We start from the raw sequence: 19,667 nt of genomic DNA on the forward strand, positions 1-19,667 counted from the left end.
TCTGATCTCTGTAAATCCTGCAGGATTATGCAGGGAGCATATTCGGCTTCAAAGAACAGGGTGAATTTTAAAAGTGCTTGTGTGATACGCCATCAAAAACGACAGGCCTATTTGTGTATGTAAGCAATTAAGTTAGACACATTCAACCAATAATCATCCCCAAATGGCTATAAACTCCAAAACAGCACTCTTGTCTCATGGTCTTTGTTTCCAGTGTGCTGCAGTAGGCTACACCCAAAACAATAAAAAAACATATCCCTCTTCATGTACTCTGCCACTCTATAAATGAAAATTGTGCTATTGACTGTGCATGTAGACCTAGTCATGGAATAATAGTGGCTGTCATTGGGAAAAGGTTCATCTTGAAGATATTTCCAATTGGCAGATCAACAACATTGTTTCAGCTGACCTTTAGCCGTGTTGGTGTATTTATTGTACCTTAATCATGCACATGTACAGCTTGTGGTAGATCCAGCTGAGTGGGGCTTCTATACACCATAACAAATATATCACACAGTCAGTAATTCAATGAATCAACCATAGTTTACAAAATGTAATGTTCATTTTCCATTGGCATTCCATTTTCCATTTTTTTTTTTTTTTTTTTACATGAAGACAAAACTGTCAGAATTTAGTTTTCACATCTTTTCCCGGTATTAGATGATATTGTGTCAATGATAAATAAACATATTCTGCTCATTTATTATCGAGTATGTATTATATTCCCATTATATTACATTTTGTCTATCTGGGGAAGCTGATTGGTCGTGGGATATAAAGTGGGCGGACTTTCTAGCTCCATGCCTCGTCAATCGTCAGCGATTCGTTGGTTACTTGAAAAAGAGGGGTTTGCGTTCCTCATTGGAGGGAAACGTCACGATGTCCTTCGTTTGATTGGTTAATGTAGCTGGCGGCAGGGTTTGCCTCCAAGTTTCGAATTTTCAAAGTGGGTTCTTGATTCAGGACGAGACGTTATTGTTTAGCCTCGCAGCGGTTCAGATTTTAGTCGGTTAGCTAACGTTTTGTTTATTCATAACGTAGATGATAAATTATCGTGTCAACAAGTTTTAAGCACAGTCGCAGGTTAGGAAGTAAACATAAGAAGAATGGCGGAACCACTGAAGGTAACTTTACTGAAACTTCGATATCTGCAGCTGCTAGCTAACTTGCTAACGTACTGTGAAACTAGTCAGAGGCTAACATTACTGTTAGCTGCAGTGAAACGTTTTAGCAACGGTTAAAGTTAGCTACTTAACGTCTTACGTTTAGTTAGTTAGTTTAATTGGTAATGTAACACAATTGTCGTTAATGCACATCATTAACGGATTAACTCACAGACGCACTGCACCACAACGCATGTGATGTGGGCCATTACATTTTCAGAAACCATCTCGCTAACGTTAGTTAGCTTATGCTAACGTTATGTTGCATCTCTTCTTAAAGCATTTAAGATGTAACGTTACCCGTCTGTGCATGTGTCACTTTGAAATAATAACCAGTGCACTGCACTACCAGTAACGGTAAACCTTGTTTCAAACATCTGGCCTCCTGAAACATGTCAGCAACACATTGAAATCCGATCCGAGCTACTTCAAGGGGATGTTTTGGAGACTAGACTGCACTGATGTCTGTTTTGTGTACATTAAAACTCAAGATTCATGTAATTACAACGATGTGGACCTCTTTGAGCAAGTGTCATTGCATATGCTGTTGATATGGGGGCTACTAGTAACACAAATGGGATGACTGAAATGCAAGGAAATTGAAAAAAATGCTTTGTGTCATTCCCAGCAAAACTTCTTTGAAAACAAGCCATTGGAAAAGAAAAAGAAAGATCCTAAGCGGATGTCGGTGGAGAGGATCTATCAGAAGAAGACGCAGTTGGAGCACATTTTGCTCCGACCGGACTCTTACATCGGCTCTGTAGAACCTGTCACCCAAGTAAGAGGCCATAGAGCAACGTCTGTGTCCATGAAATGGATCGCTTCTTTAATAAACCTTTAATGACACGTTATACCAAATTATGTGTCTTTGTAGTAACTAGTTGATTCTTTCTTTAGCAAATGTGGGTGTATGATGAGGATGTTGGCTTGAACTGCCGTGATGTGACCTTTGTGCCTGGGCTTTACAAGATTTTTGATGAGATCCTTGGTGAGTAATTTACTCCGATCATTTTAGGTGGTGAATATTGTAAATAGACATATTGTTGGCGATCCCATGTCTACTATACTGATGCAGTTTGTTTTGTTATCCTTTTTACAGTAAATGCAGCAGACAATAAGCAGAGGGACAAGAGCATGTCCTGCATCAAGGTCAACATTGATGCGTGAGTAATGTATAATATTGCACGACCAATTAAGATCTCAAAATATCATATAATCCTACCACAGAGTCCCTTTTTAATTCTTAGTTGTCAAGTAGCACCAGCTCATATCCAGCTCAACTGAACACATGAAATGTGTGTGTATGTCTTCTTCTTTTTAGTGAGAAGAACACAATCAGCGTGTGGAACAATGGGAAGGGTATTCCTGTGGTGGAGCACAAGGTGGAGAAGGTCTATGTGCCTGCTCTCATCTTTGGACAGCTCCTCACCTCCAGTAACTACGATGATGACGAGAAGAAAGTCACTGGTGAGACTGATTGTGGAATTCTGAAGACTATTTCTCTAGTTTTCGTTGTGTTGGGGTTTTTTTTTGTTCTGATAAAATGTTTCTTACCAATGACATTGCAGTGATGACAATGTGAGATGCAACTTTGCAACAGCTTGAACAACACATGCAATTAAACAATCAGACATGTGACTAACAAAACCTGTTCAACCATAATATCTGTCTGTTATAATCATTAGTGACTATTATAAATAATTACATTAAAGTTGACACATCCCCCTTCCAAAAAAATATTTTGTGCAAACTATGAACATAAGACCCAAGTAGTCAACAGAAATGTAATTTAAAGCCACACATCAGGTTTTGTATAAACAAGCTGCCATGTTTGCAGTTTAATCAGTAGACCGTTACTTTTGTATGATCCTAACCCATATCTTCATACCAACTTCCTTAGGTGGACGCAATGGATATGGTGCTAAGCTTTGCAACATCTTTAGCAACAAGTTCACCGTAGAGACGGCCTGTAAGGAATCAAAGAAGAACTTCAAACAGGTAGGAGGAAGCTGAATCTTATTTTCTCCTTTGTCATTACTTGCAATGTTTCCATTCACATATTTATATTTGCATTTTGAAGTACAGCATTAGAAAAGCAAAAAACTGATGATGGGGGTGATGAACTCAGCTGTGAAAAATATTTTTCACGCTCGCTTGAGGTGTTTTTTGCCTTTGTGGAGCTGATGCGATGAATGGATTATGGAAAAACTTCAGGTGTAGTGAAGATTTAACAGGGCTCCAGACTAACTTTTTACATTGATCGCACTGGTGCGCCTGTTTCATTTAGATGCACCAGCACATCATTTAGGTGCAGCCGAAATTCTTCGCTGTGCCTTTTGGCACCACAATACTACACATATTACGCCTTTTCTCATACATATAACTCTGGTAATTTCTAAACACGTTTGGTCAATGACTATAAACAGGAATAAAGATAAGAGAAAAAGCTGAAGATAAATGTTTTTTTCATTTCAATCTCAACACAAACAAGAAATCACAATAAAAATGAACTTAAAATGCTCTTTCTTGGAGATATTTTAAGCAGTGTTAAATGTTATTATAATTTCTAACTCCTCACTGCTTTGGTTTGTGGCTGCCTGGCGCTGAAACGCTGCGGGGAGGGGAGGGGGGTTGCTGGGCCCACCACGCACCTGTCTCGATACCCGTTGTGTTTCTGGTAGATTTTAAGTTTCGGGGGGGTTTTTTCTGGTTGCAATCTCTACTTTACTAGATTAAAGCCTTGCATAGCCTATAGTCCAAACTTCTGACGATACTACGCTGTTGCGGTGCATAAAAATATAATTTCACAGCATCCCCATGTTTTCTGCAGACTTGGCATGACAATATGAGCAGAGCGGGGGATTCTGTCATCTCGTCCTTTGGCGGAGAGGAATACACCTGCATCACCTTCAGGCCGGACCTAGCAAAGTTTAAAATGAGTGTCCTGGACAAAGACACGGTGGCTCTAATGACCAGGAGGGCCTACGACATTGCTGGATCCTCCAAGGGTGTCCGTGTGTTCTTCAATGGCAAGAAGCTGCCAGTAAGTTACTTTACCGTTTCATTTTTCTGACTCGCCTTCTGTCTACCACGGCTCCAAATTACTAATCGAGAAATGTTTTATTTGTCCTTTCAAATATCATTTATTAGATTGAAAATGAACTTTGTCAACAACTGTTCATACAGCTTCCATAAACATGATTAAAAGCTTTAAGCTGATTTTAATTTTGAATAAGGGGAAAAAATTTAAGCAGGACAAACAACGCCACTCATTTTTCTACCATTTTTAATTGCCGACTGAGTTTGAACTCCTTTTTAATGATTTACTGAACATTGCATAAGCCTGTAGAATAGAGGTCTTCAATGTTTTGACGTGGTGGAGGGACCCCTATTACATATGGTTTAACATTGTGTTGCTTACTAAACCGTGCCAAATATAATCAGGGCTTGAAGACCTCCGGCACGGTGCCGGAAATCCGGCGTAGCAATATTTTGGTGAAGTGTTTTTTTTTTTTTTTTTAACTGTAACCAGTCGTTTAAAGTGATAGTTCCAACTACCAATGGTACTCAAGGTAACCAAGGAGTTCTAGCCAATCAGAGCAGAGTAGGGCGGGCCTTAAGTTTCCAGGCACCTCGGACCGGGACAACGTAGCCAGAGCGATTGATAACATCAGCCCAAAGGCAGCCCTGCACACTTTTCATTCAGACAAACTAATGCGACTGCCACAGTTGTTAGATTTCATCAAAGGCTCCAGTGCCACCACTCACGGTTGCCCCCCCCCCCAGCCGGCGAGTTCGACAGTGCGTGCGCGTATAGCCCCGTTCACATACGTCGCTACTCGCCCGTCACTCGCTTTCTCGCTGAATTCTACTCGCTGGCAAAAAAAACTCACTGCCGCCGGCGGCGACTTCAAGCGACAACTCTCTGTGGAACTCTCTGTTGACGGCAACTGTCGGTCATCTCTATTCTACATTGTGATTGGTACTCGCTTCACTCGCATCGCAGAAAGTTAAAATTATTTTATCTCCGATCGACCACATCACATCGCCTGTCCTGGTCCACATTCCGCTAGAACACATTCACATTCATTGACAGTTGTCTCTCAGAGATGGGCGAGTGACGACGTATGTGAACGAGGCTTCAGTCAAAACCAAAACACCAAGGAAGGCTGAGGAATAGTCACCCACTTTTATTATTATTATTATTATTATTATTATTATTATTATTATTATTAATAATAATAATAATAAACGAATTGTGTTTTAGTCATTTTTGTTCTCATCTTTTCTTGAATGCTTAAACTCCTCAACCCCATTTAGTATGTCACCATTTGTATCAGTACCAGCAGTTTGTAAGAAATTGGTCAGTAATTGATATGTCATATTTTGTTTCTCAGAATTCACCAAATTGATGCATTAAAATGAAATTATTCAAAATTTTCACCCGGGGGGGCATGCCCCCGGACCCCCCTAGAGGATGACAATCCCCCCACCATAGTCTCCAAAGATCCTGTGGGAAACACTACAAACCCATTTGTAATCGGGACAAAATACTTAAAGTTAGAGACAATTAAGGACCATGAGTCCTAACAAGAACACTTGCACACACTTTAATGTGTATTTTGTACACGTTCAAGACCCATTTTTATGCATTTTCTGAGTCGGTCAACTTTATTTTAGGCACAAACTATATATCTGGGCTGGTAAACCCAAACCTGCCGCAGTGGCTGGTGGCCAAAGAATATATATATATATATACACACACCTGCTTCACAGGTGGAAATCTCAACCACCCCAATGTTCAACTCAAAGTTACGCCCTTGGTGATGCTAATTTCTGAGGTATTATACGTTAGCATTAAGCTAGCGGACTTTATGCTTAGTGATACTGGCTGTGTGTGTTTTGAATGTTGTTTCAAACTATAATGTGGGTTTACTCTCAAAGTGCACCAGATTAATTCATTTAGATTGCAAATGTTCAGAATTTTCTTCTCCCCAATGCATAAAAAAATTTCAGGCACAGGATTTTTTCCTGCTTCAAGCCCTGTATAATGCATGGTGCAGCCTTTAGTGTCACGTATAAAAGTACTTTGTAATGATGTATGGTTTTTGGGCATATTTGCATTTTTGGAAGAAAAAAGTTTGGAAACATATCATTTCGGGGACCCCCTGCAGTAACTGTGGCCCCCCCTAGGCATCGTTGACCACTTGTTAAAGATCTCTGCTGTAGAGGGTGAATTTGCGATGAAGACTAAAACAACAATTTTTGCCAGATTTCAGGTTTCCGTAGCTACGTGGACATGTATGTGAAGGACAAGGTGGATGAGGTGGGCGCTGAACTCAAAGTGCTCCACGAGATTGTCAATGACCGCTGGGAGGTCTGCGTCACCATGAGCGAGAAAGGTTTCCAGCAAGTCAGCTTCGCCAACAGTATTGCCACGACCAAGGTAATGTCACAGTGCATTTGAGCTTTTCTAGAGCAATGATTTCTTCTGTGTAACACGGTGACGGATTAAGTGTGGGTCCTGACCTCAATGCAAAACCAATAATTTAATTGTTTAAGTAGTCTGTTGGAATACTGGGCGCCAATTAGAATTTTATCGTAATTCATCAGCCCTGTTTAAATTTACATCGTCGAGCAGATATGAAGCATTTTAAGGCTGGCCGAACTAGAAGATCAGGCTCCTTTTGGCAGCTAAGTACATGTTTGGCTGTTCTCCCAGCCACTTTGTGTCACTGTGATTAAGACGTATGCCATTTATTCTCTAAATGGGAACTTGTATTTGTCCTCTGGACCTCAGGGAGGGAGGCACGTCGACTATGTTGCTGACCAGGTGGTTAGCAAGCTCATCGAAGTGGTGAAGAAGAAGAACAAAGGAGGGGTGGCCATCAAGCCTTTCCAGGTACAGTCATCTTATTCTGAACTCAGATCTCAAGCAGGGTTGGTTTAATTTAAGATGAAATTGCATAATTGTTGTCATAATTGCTGGAGCCATACTGAGTGGAAAATATTCCCAAGTCTCTGTTAGTGTAACCCATGACTGAGTATGCGTCACTCCCTCTCCATCCAGGTGAAGAACCACCTGTGGCTGTTTGTCAACTGCCTGATTGAGAACCCCACCTTCGACTCTCAAACCAAGGAGAACATGACACTGCAGCATAAGAGCTTTGGATCCACTTGTCCTCTTAGTGACAAATTCATCAAACAGGTGCCAATGGGTTTTCATTCACTGGTATTGGATACGCACCCTGAGAAGTACAATCATACCAATATTACCAATTCCTCTTCACTTTCTGATCTCCATAGGTCACATCTGGTGGCATTGTGGAAAATATCATGAACTGGGTGAAGTTCAAGGCTCAAACGCAGCTCAACAAGAAATGCTCAGCTGTTAAATCCTCCAAAATCAAAGGGGTGCCTAAACTGGACGACGCCAACGATGCAGGTAATGTGTACACGGCGTTTTTTATCCTTTGTACAGCCTTAGCCTCATGAGAATGTTTGTTTATTAGCTGCCACTATCCTGCAGTAACCGTGCTTTCTGGCAGGTGGGAGAAACTCCATCGGCTGCACACTGATCCTCACTGAGGGAGACTCGGCCAAGACGCTTGCTGTGTCTGGGCTGGGTGTGGTCGGCAGGGACCGCTATGGCGTCTTCCCTCTCAGAGGCAAAATGCTCAACGTTCGAGAGGCCACACTCAAACAGGTTAGGCTCAACAGCATTGGGTTTGTAGTCATTACATGGCAGCTACATGGTTTTGGGAGATGTAGTCACATAGATAAATCTGTATTTTTGTATTTACTATGGATGGACACGGATGCATTATCAGTATCTGAGAACAACCGCTTAACATTGTGCTCAGAGAACCATTTTGAGCATCATATATTTGTTATTTATAGAGTAAAAATTGTTTCTTTTTCCTCATCAGATCATGGAGAATAATGAAATCAACAGCATCATTAAGATTATCGGCCTTCAGTACAAGAAGAACTACAGTGACCCAGAATCCCTGAAGAGTCTGCGTTATGGCAAGATCATGATCATGACGGATCAGGTGCGACGTCTGTTTCATTCAATCTTTATTCTCATTTTAGACATCTATTTTAATTTTCTTTTCAGTGTCTTCAAGTTGTTTTTGTTATTTTTAACTTGGTGTACTAAGCTTGTCACCCACTTCATTAAAGGTGCAGTGCTACATCTAAAGCTACATCTAAAAGTTTGAGTGTATTCTTCTTTAGCTTTACCATTTAACTTTAATATGACTTGACTGGACTCTATTCCTCTGATTGTGACAGGATCAAGATGGCTCCCACATTAAGGGCCTTCTCATCAACTTCATCCATCATAACTGGCCGTCCTTGCTGCGCCACAACTTCCTGGAAGAGTTCATCACCCCCATCATCAAGGTATGTAGTCTTTCACCGAAACCACACGACATTCAGGCTGTTTGACAAGTTGTTTTATCAGTTATGGAAAGAAGTTACATTATTTTGGGATATAGCATATAATGTGAAACAAAGGGGATTTCTAGTCCTGATGAAGGTCCAAGAGTGTCTCCCTGAATATGCAATAACACTGCCATCTGGTGCAACTGTTTTACCATTTACATTAAAATCCTGTGAATCCTTTTTGATGATTCTCACGTTCTATCCTTATTCAACCATTTCGTCCTTAAACACAGAATCCTTTTTATTTCGCCCTCTTTAGGTATCTTACAAGAAATCGCAGCTGTCTTTCTACAGTATCCCTGAGTTCAATGCATGGAAGACTAGCCAGTCCAACCACAAGTCTTGGAAAACAAAATACTACAAAGGTTTGTTACAAAACCCCTGTGTGGTAGTAAAAACTGACAAGTAAGCAGCCCTTTCTACCCGGCCAATGTCATGGTTCTAGTCGTGTGTCGTTATAATTCTCGCTCTAACTGATCTTTCCTTTGTCCATCCAGGTTTGGGAACCAGCACATCGCAGGAAGCCAAGGAGTACTTCTCTGATATGAAGAGACACCGTATCCCATTCAAGTACTCCGGACCTGAAGATGATGAAGCTATCACCCTTGTAAGATGTTGCACATCTGGTTGGCTCATTTATCAGCCAATGACATGTATAGTTTACCCTGGGGAGGCTCACATCAAAGTTCATTTAAACTTTCTACACCCTGTAGCATTTGTAAACCCATTACAGGGTGCACTATAAGTTATCTCAAACGTCCTGTCTCGGATCTAATTAGTAGTAGAGTGTTAATATCTGATTATTGTCTTTTTTTCCCCCCAGGCCTTTAGCAAGAAGAAAGTGGAGGAGCGGAAAGAATGGCTTAGCAACTTCATGAACAACAGGCGCCAGCGCAGGGCTCACAACCTGCCTGAGGTATTATCTTATCATAATTGGTGAACTTTATCTGCTTTGTTACCATTTAGTGTAAAGTTTAACTGTATCTTTTGCCGTCTCTTCACAGGAATACCTGTACAGCGAGTCAACCAGGTCCCTGTCATACAACGACTTTGTCAACAAGGAGCTGGTACTTTTCTCCAACTCTGACAACGAGAGGTCCATCCCCTGCCTGCTGGACGGTGCGTGGAATGATAATAGACACCAGGAACGTGTTTGTAAACCGTTGAAGTGGGTTTTAATATGAGTCTGCATTTGTGTGTATGGCAGGTCTGAAACCAGGCCAGAGGAAGGTGCTGTTTAGTTGCTTCAAGAGGAATGACAAGCGGGAGGTGAAGGTGGCCCAGTTAGCTGGCTCAGTGGCTGAGATGTCAGCCTACCATCATGGAGAAGTGAGACCACATTCCCACACGTTTTTTTATTATATATCTATGTTGTTTGCCTTCACTTTTGCAAGACCAGTTTCATAAAGCTTCTGGTTCAATAAATGTCATTAATGATCACCTTTCTGGTGAGCAGTGCTAGATATATTTATTCATTTTCATTTCTGATAATGCTGTTGTTTTAATCTCTTCAATTCTGTTCCTTTTTCAGACCTCTCTGATGATGACTATTGTAAACCTGGCCCAGAACTTTGTGGGAAGCAACAACATGAACCTACTGCAGCCTCTGGGTCAGTTTGGTACCAGGTTGCATGGAGGCAAGGACTCGGCCAGCCCTCGATACATCTTCACTATGCTCAGGTCAGCAGCCTCTTAAGCACAACAAAAATAATCTAAAGCTACAGTCCTCCTGCACACCTTGAGTATGTATGTGTAGGGTTGCAAAGGGGCGGGACATTTCCAGTAAATTTCAAGATAATGTCCATGGGAAGTTTATTTGGGGAATACTTGTATAATTTGCACTTTTGCAATATGCTGCTGCTTTTCTTCACGTATGTCTTTTCACAATGTTTGCACGTATACAAAGACTTTCCTTGAACATTAGCTTTTGTGAAATGCCTCCATACATCGGATGTGGCATTTTCCTGTAGAATAAGATAACAGCTTGAAAAAATACTAATGCCATGAACAGATAAATAAATAGCTAGCCAAGTCAAACAACTAGAATGGTCTTCAAAATATTTTACAATTGATGTACAGAAAAACATCTTGCAGGAGGCAGAAAAAGAAATCATCTGTGCATGTGATGGAGGAATGCCATCGATATTCTCAAGTGTATTTGCATGAAATCTGGTTGTATTAGTCAAGATTATGCTAAAATATAGTTTCCTCAACTATATTTCAAAACCCTATTAAGGACCAACCTTCAGTTTTGTAAATTCAGTCAATTCGGTTAATTCCTATGGAAATTGTCCAACTTTGAACATTCCTGGAATATTGCAACTGTATGTATGTATGTTTGTGTTTGTTTGTTTCATGGTTTACTTAGTCTGTGATTAATTCAAGAACTTCTCCTAACTTTCTGTCCTTCCAGCCCTCTGGCCCGCCTTGTTTTCCCAGCTGTGGATGACAACCTGCTCAAGTACAACGTTGATGACAACCAGCGTGTAGAGCCGGAGTGGTACATGCCCATCATCCCCACGTTGCTGGTGAACGGCGGCGAAGGCATCGGCACAGGCTGGGCCAGCAAGATCCCCAACTACGACATACGAGAGATCGTCAACAACATCCACCGGCTGCTTGATGGCGACGAGCCTCTGCCCATGGTGAGGAGGTGTTGTTGCTTTCTGAGATTTCCATCTCGTGTCTTCTGGTGTACAAATCAGATGATGAGGATGCTTTTTTTTTTCTCCTGTAGCTTCCAAGCTACAAAGGCTTCAAAGGCACGATTGAGCAGGTGTTGGACAACCAGTTCATCAACACTGGAGAGGTGGCCATCATCGATTCCACCACCATTGAGATCTCTGAATTGCCTGTCAAATCCTGGACACAGGTTAGTCACTTAAGTTTTGTGGTTCTTATGAGGCTTGTCTTCAGGATGTCCCATCATGTACATTGATGCTATTTGTAACAAAGACTCTAGAATGAAATCATTTGAAGTACTTTTTCAGCTTAAAAATGACCTCTAATTTGCTGTGGTCTAGACCTACAAGGAAAACGTGCTGGAGCCAATGATGAATGGCACAGAGAAGGTCCCTCCTCTGATCACAGACTACAAGGAATACCACACCGACACCACCGTGCGCTTTGTAGTCAAGATGACAGAAGAGAAGCTGAGTGAGGTGGAGGCTGCTGGCATCCACAAAGTCTTCAAACTTCAGAACACCCTCACCTGCAATTCTATGGTAACTGCTGCCAGACATATCCAATGTTTCAGTGACCGAGGATGGGTTTTTACCGTACTTTACTTTCTTTAGGTTCTGTTTGACCATGTGGGCAGCTTGAAGAAGTACGAGTCGGTGCAGGATATTCTCAAGGACTTCTATGAATTGAGGCTGAAGTACTATGTGCTGAGGAAGGATTGGTTGGTGGGCATGCTGGGGGCGGAGGGTGCTAAACTCACCAACCAGGCCCGCTTCATCCTGGAGAAAATCGAGGGCACCTTAGTCATTGGTAAGTAGCTTGTTACAATTTTGGTTTAAATCATGTGCTTTTGCAATTTAATTTGAAAGAAAAAGTGAGATAAATAGTGTTGAAGGAAAGCTATATCACTTCTATATTTGGTAGAGCTTCTGAAATTGTGATATTCATGGCAATCACGATTTAGATGACCATTTTTACTGTAATTATTCAGGCCAAGAATGTTTTGATTTTCCGTGACCACAAATATTCAAACTGTTCATCTACTTGTAGAGAACAAGCCAAAGAAGGAACTGATTCGCATGCTGCAGCAGATGGGCTACGACTCTGACCCGATCAAGGCTTGGAGACAGTCCCAAGAGAAGGTCCGGCACTTTGAATCAGTTCATTTGGGAAAGTAAACAATCCGCCTCCACTTCAGGAAATAACATATGTTTGTGTCCATGCTCTTAGAACGAGGATGTGATGGAGGAGGAGACGGAGGAGGAGGAGCAGGAGGACACCAGTGGGCCAGACTACAACTACCTGCTCTCCATGCCTATGTGGTTTTTGACCAAAGAGAAGAAAGATGAGCTGTGCAAACAGAGGGATGCAAAGGTGTGAGGTTCATCTTGCTGACTTAAAACTTTAAATTCAAACTGGAGGTCTTTCTCTTGTAAACACCATCCATTCCTGACCCAACCGCTGTTTTATAGTTGACCGAGCTGGACACCCTGAAGAAGAGGAGCCCAGCAGATCTGTGGAGGGCAGATCTTGCTGCTTTCTGCGAGGAACTGGAGGTATTGGCATTCAGTCACATATGGTCAATTACAGTATGTCCAATGTAACTTGGCGTAAGTGACGGTCTGAGCACACATGCATGCATGCATATTGACATCTGATCCAAGCTTCTGGTCACATTCAGAGTGTTCACTGACAAACTTTTCCCTCCTGCATAATTTTCTGATCTCATTCCTCCTTGTGCTCAGAAAGTTGAGGCGAAAGAAAAAGAGGCCGACGACAATCCTGTTGCTAAAAAGGGGGTTGGAAAAGGCAAAGCCATTAAGGTGAAGCAGGAGACTCTGCCCACGCCACAAGGTCGCCGCGTTGTCCCACGCATCACCAGCACCATGAAAGCCGAAGCTAACAGGAAGGCTGGTATTAAGAAAGGCCAAAAAGTCAAGGTGTGTATTTTTTCAATTTAAAATAAATTATGCTACACAAGGGTTGTCCTAGTCTTCCTAGAAGTTTGTACATTTATCATTTATTAACTATGTAATAACTCCCAGTTATCATCACTGTCAGAAACAAAACTTTCCCATGAACATTCTTTTTTGGCAAAGTATACTCCCCGACTGAAAGTAACATTTACCTCGGCTTCATTTGTGTGATTGTAGACTGAAGACATCGTGATGAAAATGGAGTTTGGAGAAGAAGTCGAGAACATCGAGCCAACTGAGCCGGTTGGCTTGGCTGCACGACTGACCAAGAAAACTAAAACCCAGCCAAAGGAAAAAGGTGAGAGTGGCTAGAAATGTCGCTTTGGCCAAGCTTGAGTTGGTTTTGAGTTCAGAGTTGTGCCTTAAAGACTTTCTGTTGAAAAGCAGAGCAGAAGACAATATTTACAATTCGGACCGTACAACTAATCTTTTATGATGTGTCATTTTAGTTTGTCATAGTGTCCGGCAAGCAATGGCTCTGTAGTGATATCTAGTGGCAGCCCAGGGGAAATGCATCTTTCACAACTCTCAGAGCACTTTGAAAGCACAATTAGATTTTAAAGGCAGATATGAATGCATACAAGGCAGCATACCATAACAGATTTTATTATATCCACCCAAATGTTCTCAAATTCACCGTAGCAATTACTCCACACCCCCCACCAGGATTACAAACTGGCCGTACTGTTGGTTTTTGTTAAGTAATGAGTGACAGCAAATTATTACAGATTACCCTTATTAATGCTCTTTGTACCGTAATGAAGCTGCGTTTGTTAAAGCTGACTAAGAAACGATTCTCCGCTGCAGTATCAAAGACCGGAAGGCAGAGCACTCTTCAGTTCAAGCCTGTTGACAAGGTGCGCAAGAAGAATCCATGGTCGGACGAGGAGTCCAGCGACGGCAGTGAAAAGGAGCCCGAGGAAGTGGTGGCCCCCAGGGAGAAGGTGGAACGCAGAACTAAAGGTAAATCTGCCAGACTGCACTTATTGATTTTAGGTAGACGGGTGTTTTGTTGTTTCCTACAAGCTGATTACTTGGCAACTCTATTCTAGCTTCCACAGCTAAACGGTGGAATCACTTGAGAATTGAGATGAAAGCGCCGATACACACAAATTAAATCTGTCGATTCATCCCAAGCTGATCTCTCAACAGCCGTTTCATCATCATCCATTATGGGAAGACTTAAGTACAGCATTGCTAAATCAAAGCATTTTGTTTTCCCTGTCCTGTAGTTGCTGTGAAGTACAGTGTGTCCGACAGTGAAAATGAATTTGATGACTGGGGGAAGAAGGACGCTCCCAAACGGAAAGCCGTCATCAGTGATGATGATGATGTCAGCTTTGCCGTAGAGCCCATGACTGACAGCGACATGGACTCTCCCGCGCCACCTCCGAAAGCTCCAGCACCCTCGTGAGTATGAAACGACCAATGGCTTGATGTATGACACTTCTTTCACATCAAGACCTTTTTCTTTTGTTGAGTTATTTACCATCAATCAAAATGTGTAATTTTCATGCAGGAGAGTGACAAAGAGCAAGCCGACAGCCCAACAAACTAAAAGCAAGTCGAGCTGTAAGTATATTCATGGGGCATCCGTGTGGTGAGCTTAATGATTTTGGGCAGGGGTCTGTGGTTTTAATTCTATGCTTTTTGTGTCACTTCTGCAGCTCAATCAGATGAGCCGGCGCCTGCACCCAAGGCTCCAGTTCAACGTAAAACCAAGGAGGCCGCCCCCAAGAAGCCTGCTGCTGCCAGGAAACCAGCAGCATCCAAGAAGAAGGCTGCAGGTAGACGAGCCTAACTAAGGAGCGCTATGAGAGCACATGCATGGTTGAAGTTTCAAACGTGTAATATAGCTGTTTTTATTTATTTAAATGAAATGTCACGTCCTGTTAACTTCTCATAGATGTGAAGCAGCCATCCATCCTGGATGCTCTTTCTAAGCCCAAACCTGCATCCACCACGGCTGCAAAGAAAGGCTCTTCCTTTGACTCCAGTGACTCGGAGGGTGAAGCCAAAGCTCCAGTTTCAAAGGCAAAGCCCGTCATGAAACGGAAACAGCTCGTCAGTGACGACTCCGACAGCGGCTCAGACAACCTCATGTCACGCCTGAAGGCCAAAAAAACTGCCAGCAAGGTAGTTAGTGGTTAATGGACCCTTTAATTTCATTGTTTAGGTATTGTAAGTCCCTATGAACACGTTATAGCTGAATATTTTCTCTCTTGCAGAAAACCAAGAAGTGGGACACGGACGACCTCTTCCAGGTTTCCGACGAGGAAGCGGCCGCTCCTGCAGCCGAGGCGACGCGGGACAAGCCCTCACGTGCCCGAAAACCTGTATCCTACAAACTTGACTCGGACTCGGATTAAATGTTACTCTCCCAGTCGGTTTTCAATTTTGAACTAAAGTACAGTTCGGAGATTTGAAGGATGGTCGCATTTCTATATAGCTTGAATAGACTTGCCGAAAAATAGTTTTAAAGAAAATGTCTGATTATTGAACCTGTTTGCAAGTCTCGTTTTTTTGGCTTTGGATTCTTTAAATGTCTTTTTGTACTCTACCTGTCTTTGTCTTGTCCTGTAAATATTTCAATGGCTGTTCTTTTTATATGTGGAAAAATAAAGTTACCTTTTGTATTGTATTGATTGTGGTTGGACTTCTTACTTGCTTCGGGGCTGACGCAGAGTTAAACCTCAGTTCTCTAATGTCATGTGCGAGATAGGGAGGCCACACGTGAACGACCTACTGTGATGTAATGGGGATCAGGTTATTGAGGAATTTGGATGGGGAAGTAATATTTTATTTGATGGATTCGCTTTTTAAGGCGTTCACAAGTAGATTTTCTATCATTTAAAGTTAGAAACAAAATTCCTTATCTAGTTTTTCGATTAAATCATAACGACTGAAGTGATAATTTTGTTTTTATAAAACACTATACTGTCTACTATATTGTCAGTTGTATATTAATGCTGCCAACTCAATTCAGCGAACTGCATGTACATTAATCAGTGTGTGCTTTATGCAATTTTCATGTTCACTGTGGCTTTAGGAGACTGATGGTACTTAATAGATATCCTTCCTGCCATTTAGGAAGGTCTTTGAAATGCTGAAGACTGCCTTTCTTGGGTAAACATCTTGATTGGCACAGATTAGGACAGGGCAGGAATTTCCTGAACTGTTGCCGCCCTCTGAAATATTAACCCCGACAAACTTCAATCACATTTCATTTGGAGCGGGAGAGGAATGTCAGCTGGTGCGTATGTGAGCCCAGCGCTTTCTTTGGATACCATTTTTATTCATTCAAGTCTTCCTTTGATTTATCCGAGGACATCAGATCGGTACGAGAAAAACCCAAACAGGATTTTGAGATTTGCATTCCTCTGTTGAACTGTTGTCTCCTAATTTTTTTTAAATTGTTTGTTGAATGAAACATAATCACATTTTGCTTTTTGGTTTCAGGACATTGGAAGGAGATCCATATAATACCGTGGACCAACCTTTGACCTGATGATGGATCTGTTTGGTTGTGAATTGAAGAGTTAAATGTCAGTTTCTCTTGATTAACCAGAGGCGGGTAAATCTCCGGCCATACCCCAAACCAGCCTGCAACCATGGGTGAGTGGGACTTCCTCGGCAAGCTCTTCGAGAGCCTCCAGGCCCAATCGACCATGCTCGGTCGTTTCTGGCTCTTACTCATGCTCGTCTTCAGGATACTGATCCTGGGAACCGTAGCCAGTGACCTGTTTGAAGATGAGCAAGAAGAGTTTACCTGCAACACCCTCCAGCCGGGCTGCAAGCAGGGCTGCTACGACGAGGCTTTCCCCATCTCCCAGTACAGATTCTGGGTGTTCCACATCGTCCTCATCGCCACGCCGTCCCTGGTTTTCCTCATGTACGTCATGCACCACCACAACAAGAGGGAGAGCCAAGATAGCAGCCAGGACTACAAAGTAGACCTCCCTTTAAGGAGGCTTTACCTGGTCAATGTGGCCTTCCGCATATTGGCAGAAGTTGTCTTTCTTGTTGGCCAGTGGAAGCTGTACGGCTTCAAGGTGGAGGCCCGGTTCCCCTGTAGCCGCTTCCCTTGCCCCTACACGGTGGACTGCTTCACCTCCCGCCCCGCGGAGAAAACGGTCTTCCTCTGCTTCTACTTCATCGTCGGGGTGATATCGGCGATTTCCAGCTGTGCAGAGCTCTTCTACAGCTCCTTGAAGTGGTTCTGCTCGACTCCGCCGCCCTACACCCCGGAGCCCACCTCCATCTGCCAGAACCAGCTCGACCTCAAGCACCTAGAGGCGGAGGAGAACCCAGGAAACAGGACGGCGTCGGACAGCGCGTCCAGTGGCGTGAGGCCGAAGGGAGGGTCAGTGAGGAGCGACAGGAGCAGGAAGGTCTCCAGCGTCGGCCACAAGAGCCAAGGCAAAGATATGAGCCCCAGGCCATTCGTGGTGTGACTGAAGCACTCTACGATCACTTATTTTGATCTAAATGTTCTAAATATCACTAATCCCTGTATGCCATTTCATTAAAACGCGTTTCACCGTGGGAGACATCATAAGGAGACGCCTGGGAGACGGTCTTGAGATGAGGAAATAAGCAAAGACCAGAAGAGACTGATGGCTCTGATAAGCGCCTTGTTGTTTGCTCGCATGATTCATTACAGAACACTAACGGCTCAGGAGGGGAAACGACTTGATACACTTGTTTCACCGGTTATTTGTTTAAACCCCCCCCCCCCCCCCCCCCATGCCACACCCTTTCTTAATGGAGAAATGGTGAAGACAGTCTAAATTAACTGCTGGAAATCATTCCTGGTCTCTATTTCAGTATTTTTTTTTTAGAGAGAAATTAATAGTTGCTAAAGAAATTTTAGCTGTACTTGTTGTTCAGGTTTTCCCATTTCCTTCTTATATCTGTTACAAATAAATGAAAAAAGGCACATAAGAATCTTTCGTGAGGTCAATGTTGTCCTGATTTAATTTGTTTTAATGATTATTATAATCACATAACACATTTATGCCTGTATTTTACAAAAGTGCACTGTGATTAAATTGAGTGCAAAGCATGTACGGTATGACCGTATGTTTCTGTTTCATTCAGTGCCATAAAACAAGCTGAGTGCTTTTTTTCCTTCTTGCACAGGCGGCTGAACATGAAGCTACTTGTTACCCATTTTATTCTCTGATTAATTTCTATTCACCATCCGGGTCGGTTAGGAAGAAAAATCAAATTATTAGACACTTAAATTCACCTCCACTTAAAAATGTGTTTTATTTTATTGGATCCAAACTATTATTTAAAGTAGAATATTTCAACATCTGGAGGAGATGCATGCACAACATTTTTCTCTGTCAGCTCGTATTTTATCATGTGGGGAAATTCATATAAATCACCTGTAATATTACAACAGCACCAAGCAAACAATCCTTCTTTTAAGTACCTTTTGTCAACAGTGGGTGGCAGCAGTGGACCAGGAAATGAAACACCACTTGAATTATGAGGCTCTCACATTCAGTGAGATGACATAATTTGCAGTCACATTACTGCGCTGACAGGTGCCGCCCGGCCCAGTCACCAGATTTTGCCAGATTTTTTTTGCCGTTAATCCGTGTGCCCATCATGCCAACGAGTTGTTTTTAACTGCATTTGCAGCCAGCGCCACTCTCGAATGAAAGAAATGTGCTGCAGTCACAGATCCAAACGGCCTCATCTAAACAAAGTCATCTAAATACTCTCAGAGGAAGCTTATTTTTGACTCAAACACTCCCAGAAACACACACACACCTCCTGCTGTTCCCTGGATGCATCATATATGCAGATTAAAAAGCGGTGCAGGCTCTTTGATGTGCATAGAACAGAATTCGAGATGTGTTTTATATAACCACTCAAGAGGGAAGGAAGGAAGGAAGAGGATTACAGCAACTTCCTGTTGCTTTTGTTTGCCGGTGTTTTCATGTCTGCCTCGTCAAACTTCAAGTCTGCCTGTTTCTGTCTTTCCACACCTTCTTCGCCAAACTCACTCTTTTGTTTCTCCTCTTTCGATGCTGTTCCACGCTCGACTCCTTCTCCCTGCTCTGAGAAAATGTAGGGCATCTGTTTTCGGCGACTCCCTTCACTCCGACACAAAGGAGGAGATGGAAGTGATAACCACCTCCTCCTCTTCCATGCTCCAGTCACCTGATTCACCTTTGCTCCACCTGTGACCCCAGTCCAGCTGATTGACGTCTCCACATGCTCTCTGAGCATCTCGCGTCCAGCCAAGTCGCGTAGTCACGACACTTGGCACGAAGCTTTCTTTTTCAAAGGAGAGTTCAGGAGACGCCTCCCTCGATAGTTTGCTATCTTCTCCAAACAGCTTACGCTGTCGCTTTTCCTCTTTGATTGAGTTTACTGGCGG

At 42.6% G+C, this 19,667-nt stretch overlaps 2 protein-coding genes across 2 annotated transcripts; both read left to right on the top strand.

Annotated features, from left to right (window-relative positions):
• The first annotated feature begins 964 nt into the window (after positions 1–964).
• Positions 965–15,911, top strand: top2a (DNA topoisomerase II alpha). The gene is made up of 35 exons (XM_084040046.1): positions 965–1,124; positions 1,792–1,941; positions 2,061–2,151; positions 2,263–2,326; positions 2,485–2,630; positions 3,064–3,161; positions 3,994–4,206; positions 6,436–6,609; positions 6,964–7,065; positions 7,234–7,371; positions 7,470–7,608; positions 7,712–7,869; positions 8,093–8,218; positions 8,460–8,570; positions 8,872–8,977; positions 9,110–9,219; positions 9,436–9,528; positions 9,617–9,731; positions 9,820–9,941; positions 10,144–10,292; positions 11,026–11,257; positions 11,350–11,484; positions 11,636–11,836; positions 11,909–12,104; positions 12,345–12,436; positions 12,525–12,668; positions 12,767–12,850; positions 13,040–13,234; positions 13,448–13,568; positions 14,078–14,233; positions 14,503–14,680; positions 14,790–14,842; positions 14,938–15,057; positions 15,177–15,406; positions 15,499–15,911. The coding sequence occupies exons 1-35, from the start codon at positions 1,107–1,109 to the stop codon at positions 15,637–15,639; spliced, it is 4,701 nt and encodes a 1,566-aa protein (XP_083896172.1). The 5' UTR covers positions 965–1,106; the 3' UTR covers positions 15,640–15,911.
• A 589-nt stretch (positions 15,912–16,500) lies between these two features.
• On the top strand, positions 16,501–18,275 carry LOC311032900 (gap junction delta-3 protein-like). Its single transcript, XM_084039978.1, has 2 exons — positions 16,501–16,608; positions 16,730–18,275. Exon 2 carries the CDS (start codon positions 16,882–16,884, stop codon positions 17,722–17,724), a length of 843 nt encoding a protein of 280 aa, XP_083896104.1. The 5' UTR covers positions 16,501–16,608; positions 16,730–16,881; the 3' UTR covers positions 17,725–18,275.
• Positions 18,276–19,667: the final 1,392 nt, after the last annotated feature.

This window comes from Eutrigla gurnardus (genome assembly GCF_963514095.1).
Source record: "Eutrigla gurnardus genome assembly, chromosome: 22".
Lineage (NCBI taxonomy): Eukaryota > Metazoa > Chordata > Actinopteri > Perciformes > Triglidae > Eutrigla > Eutrigla gurnardus.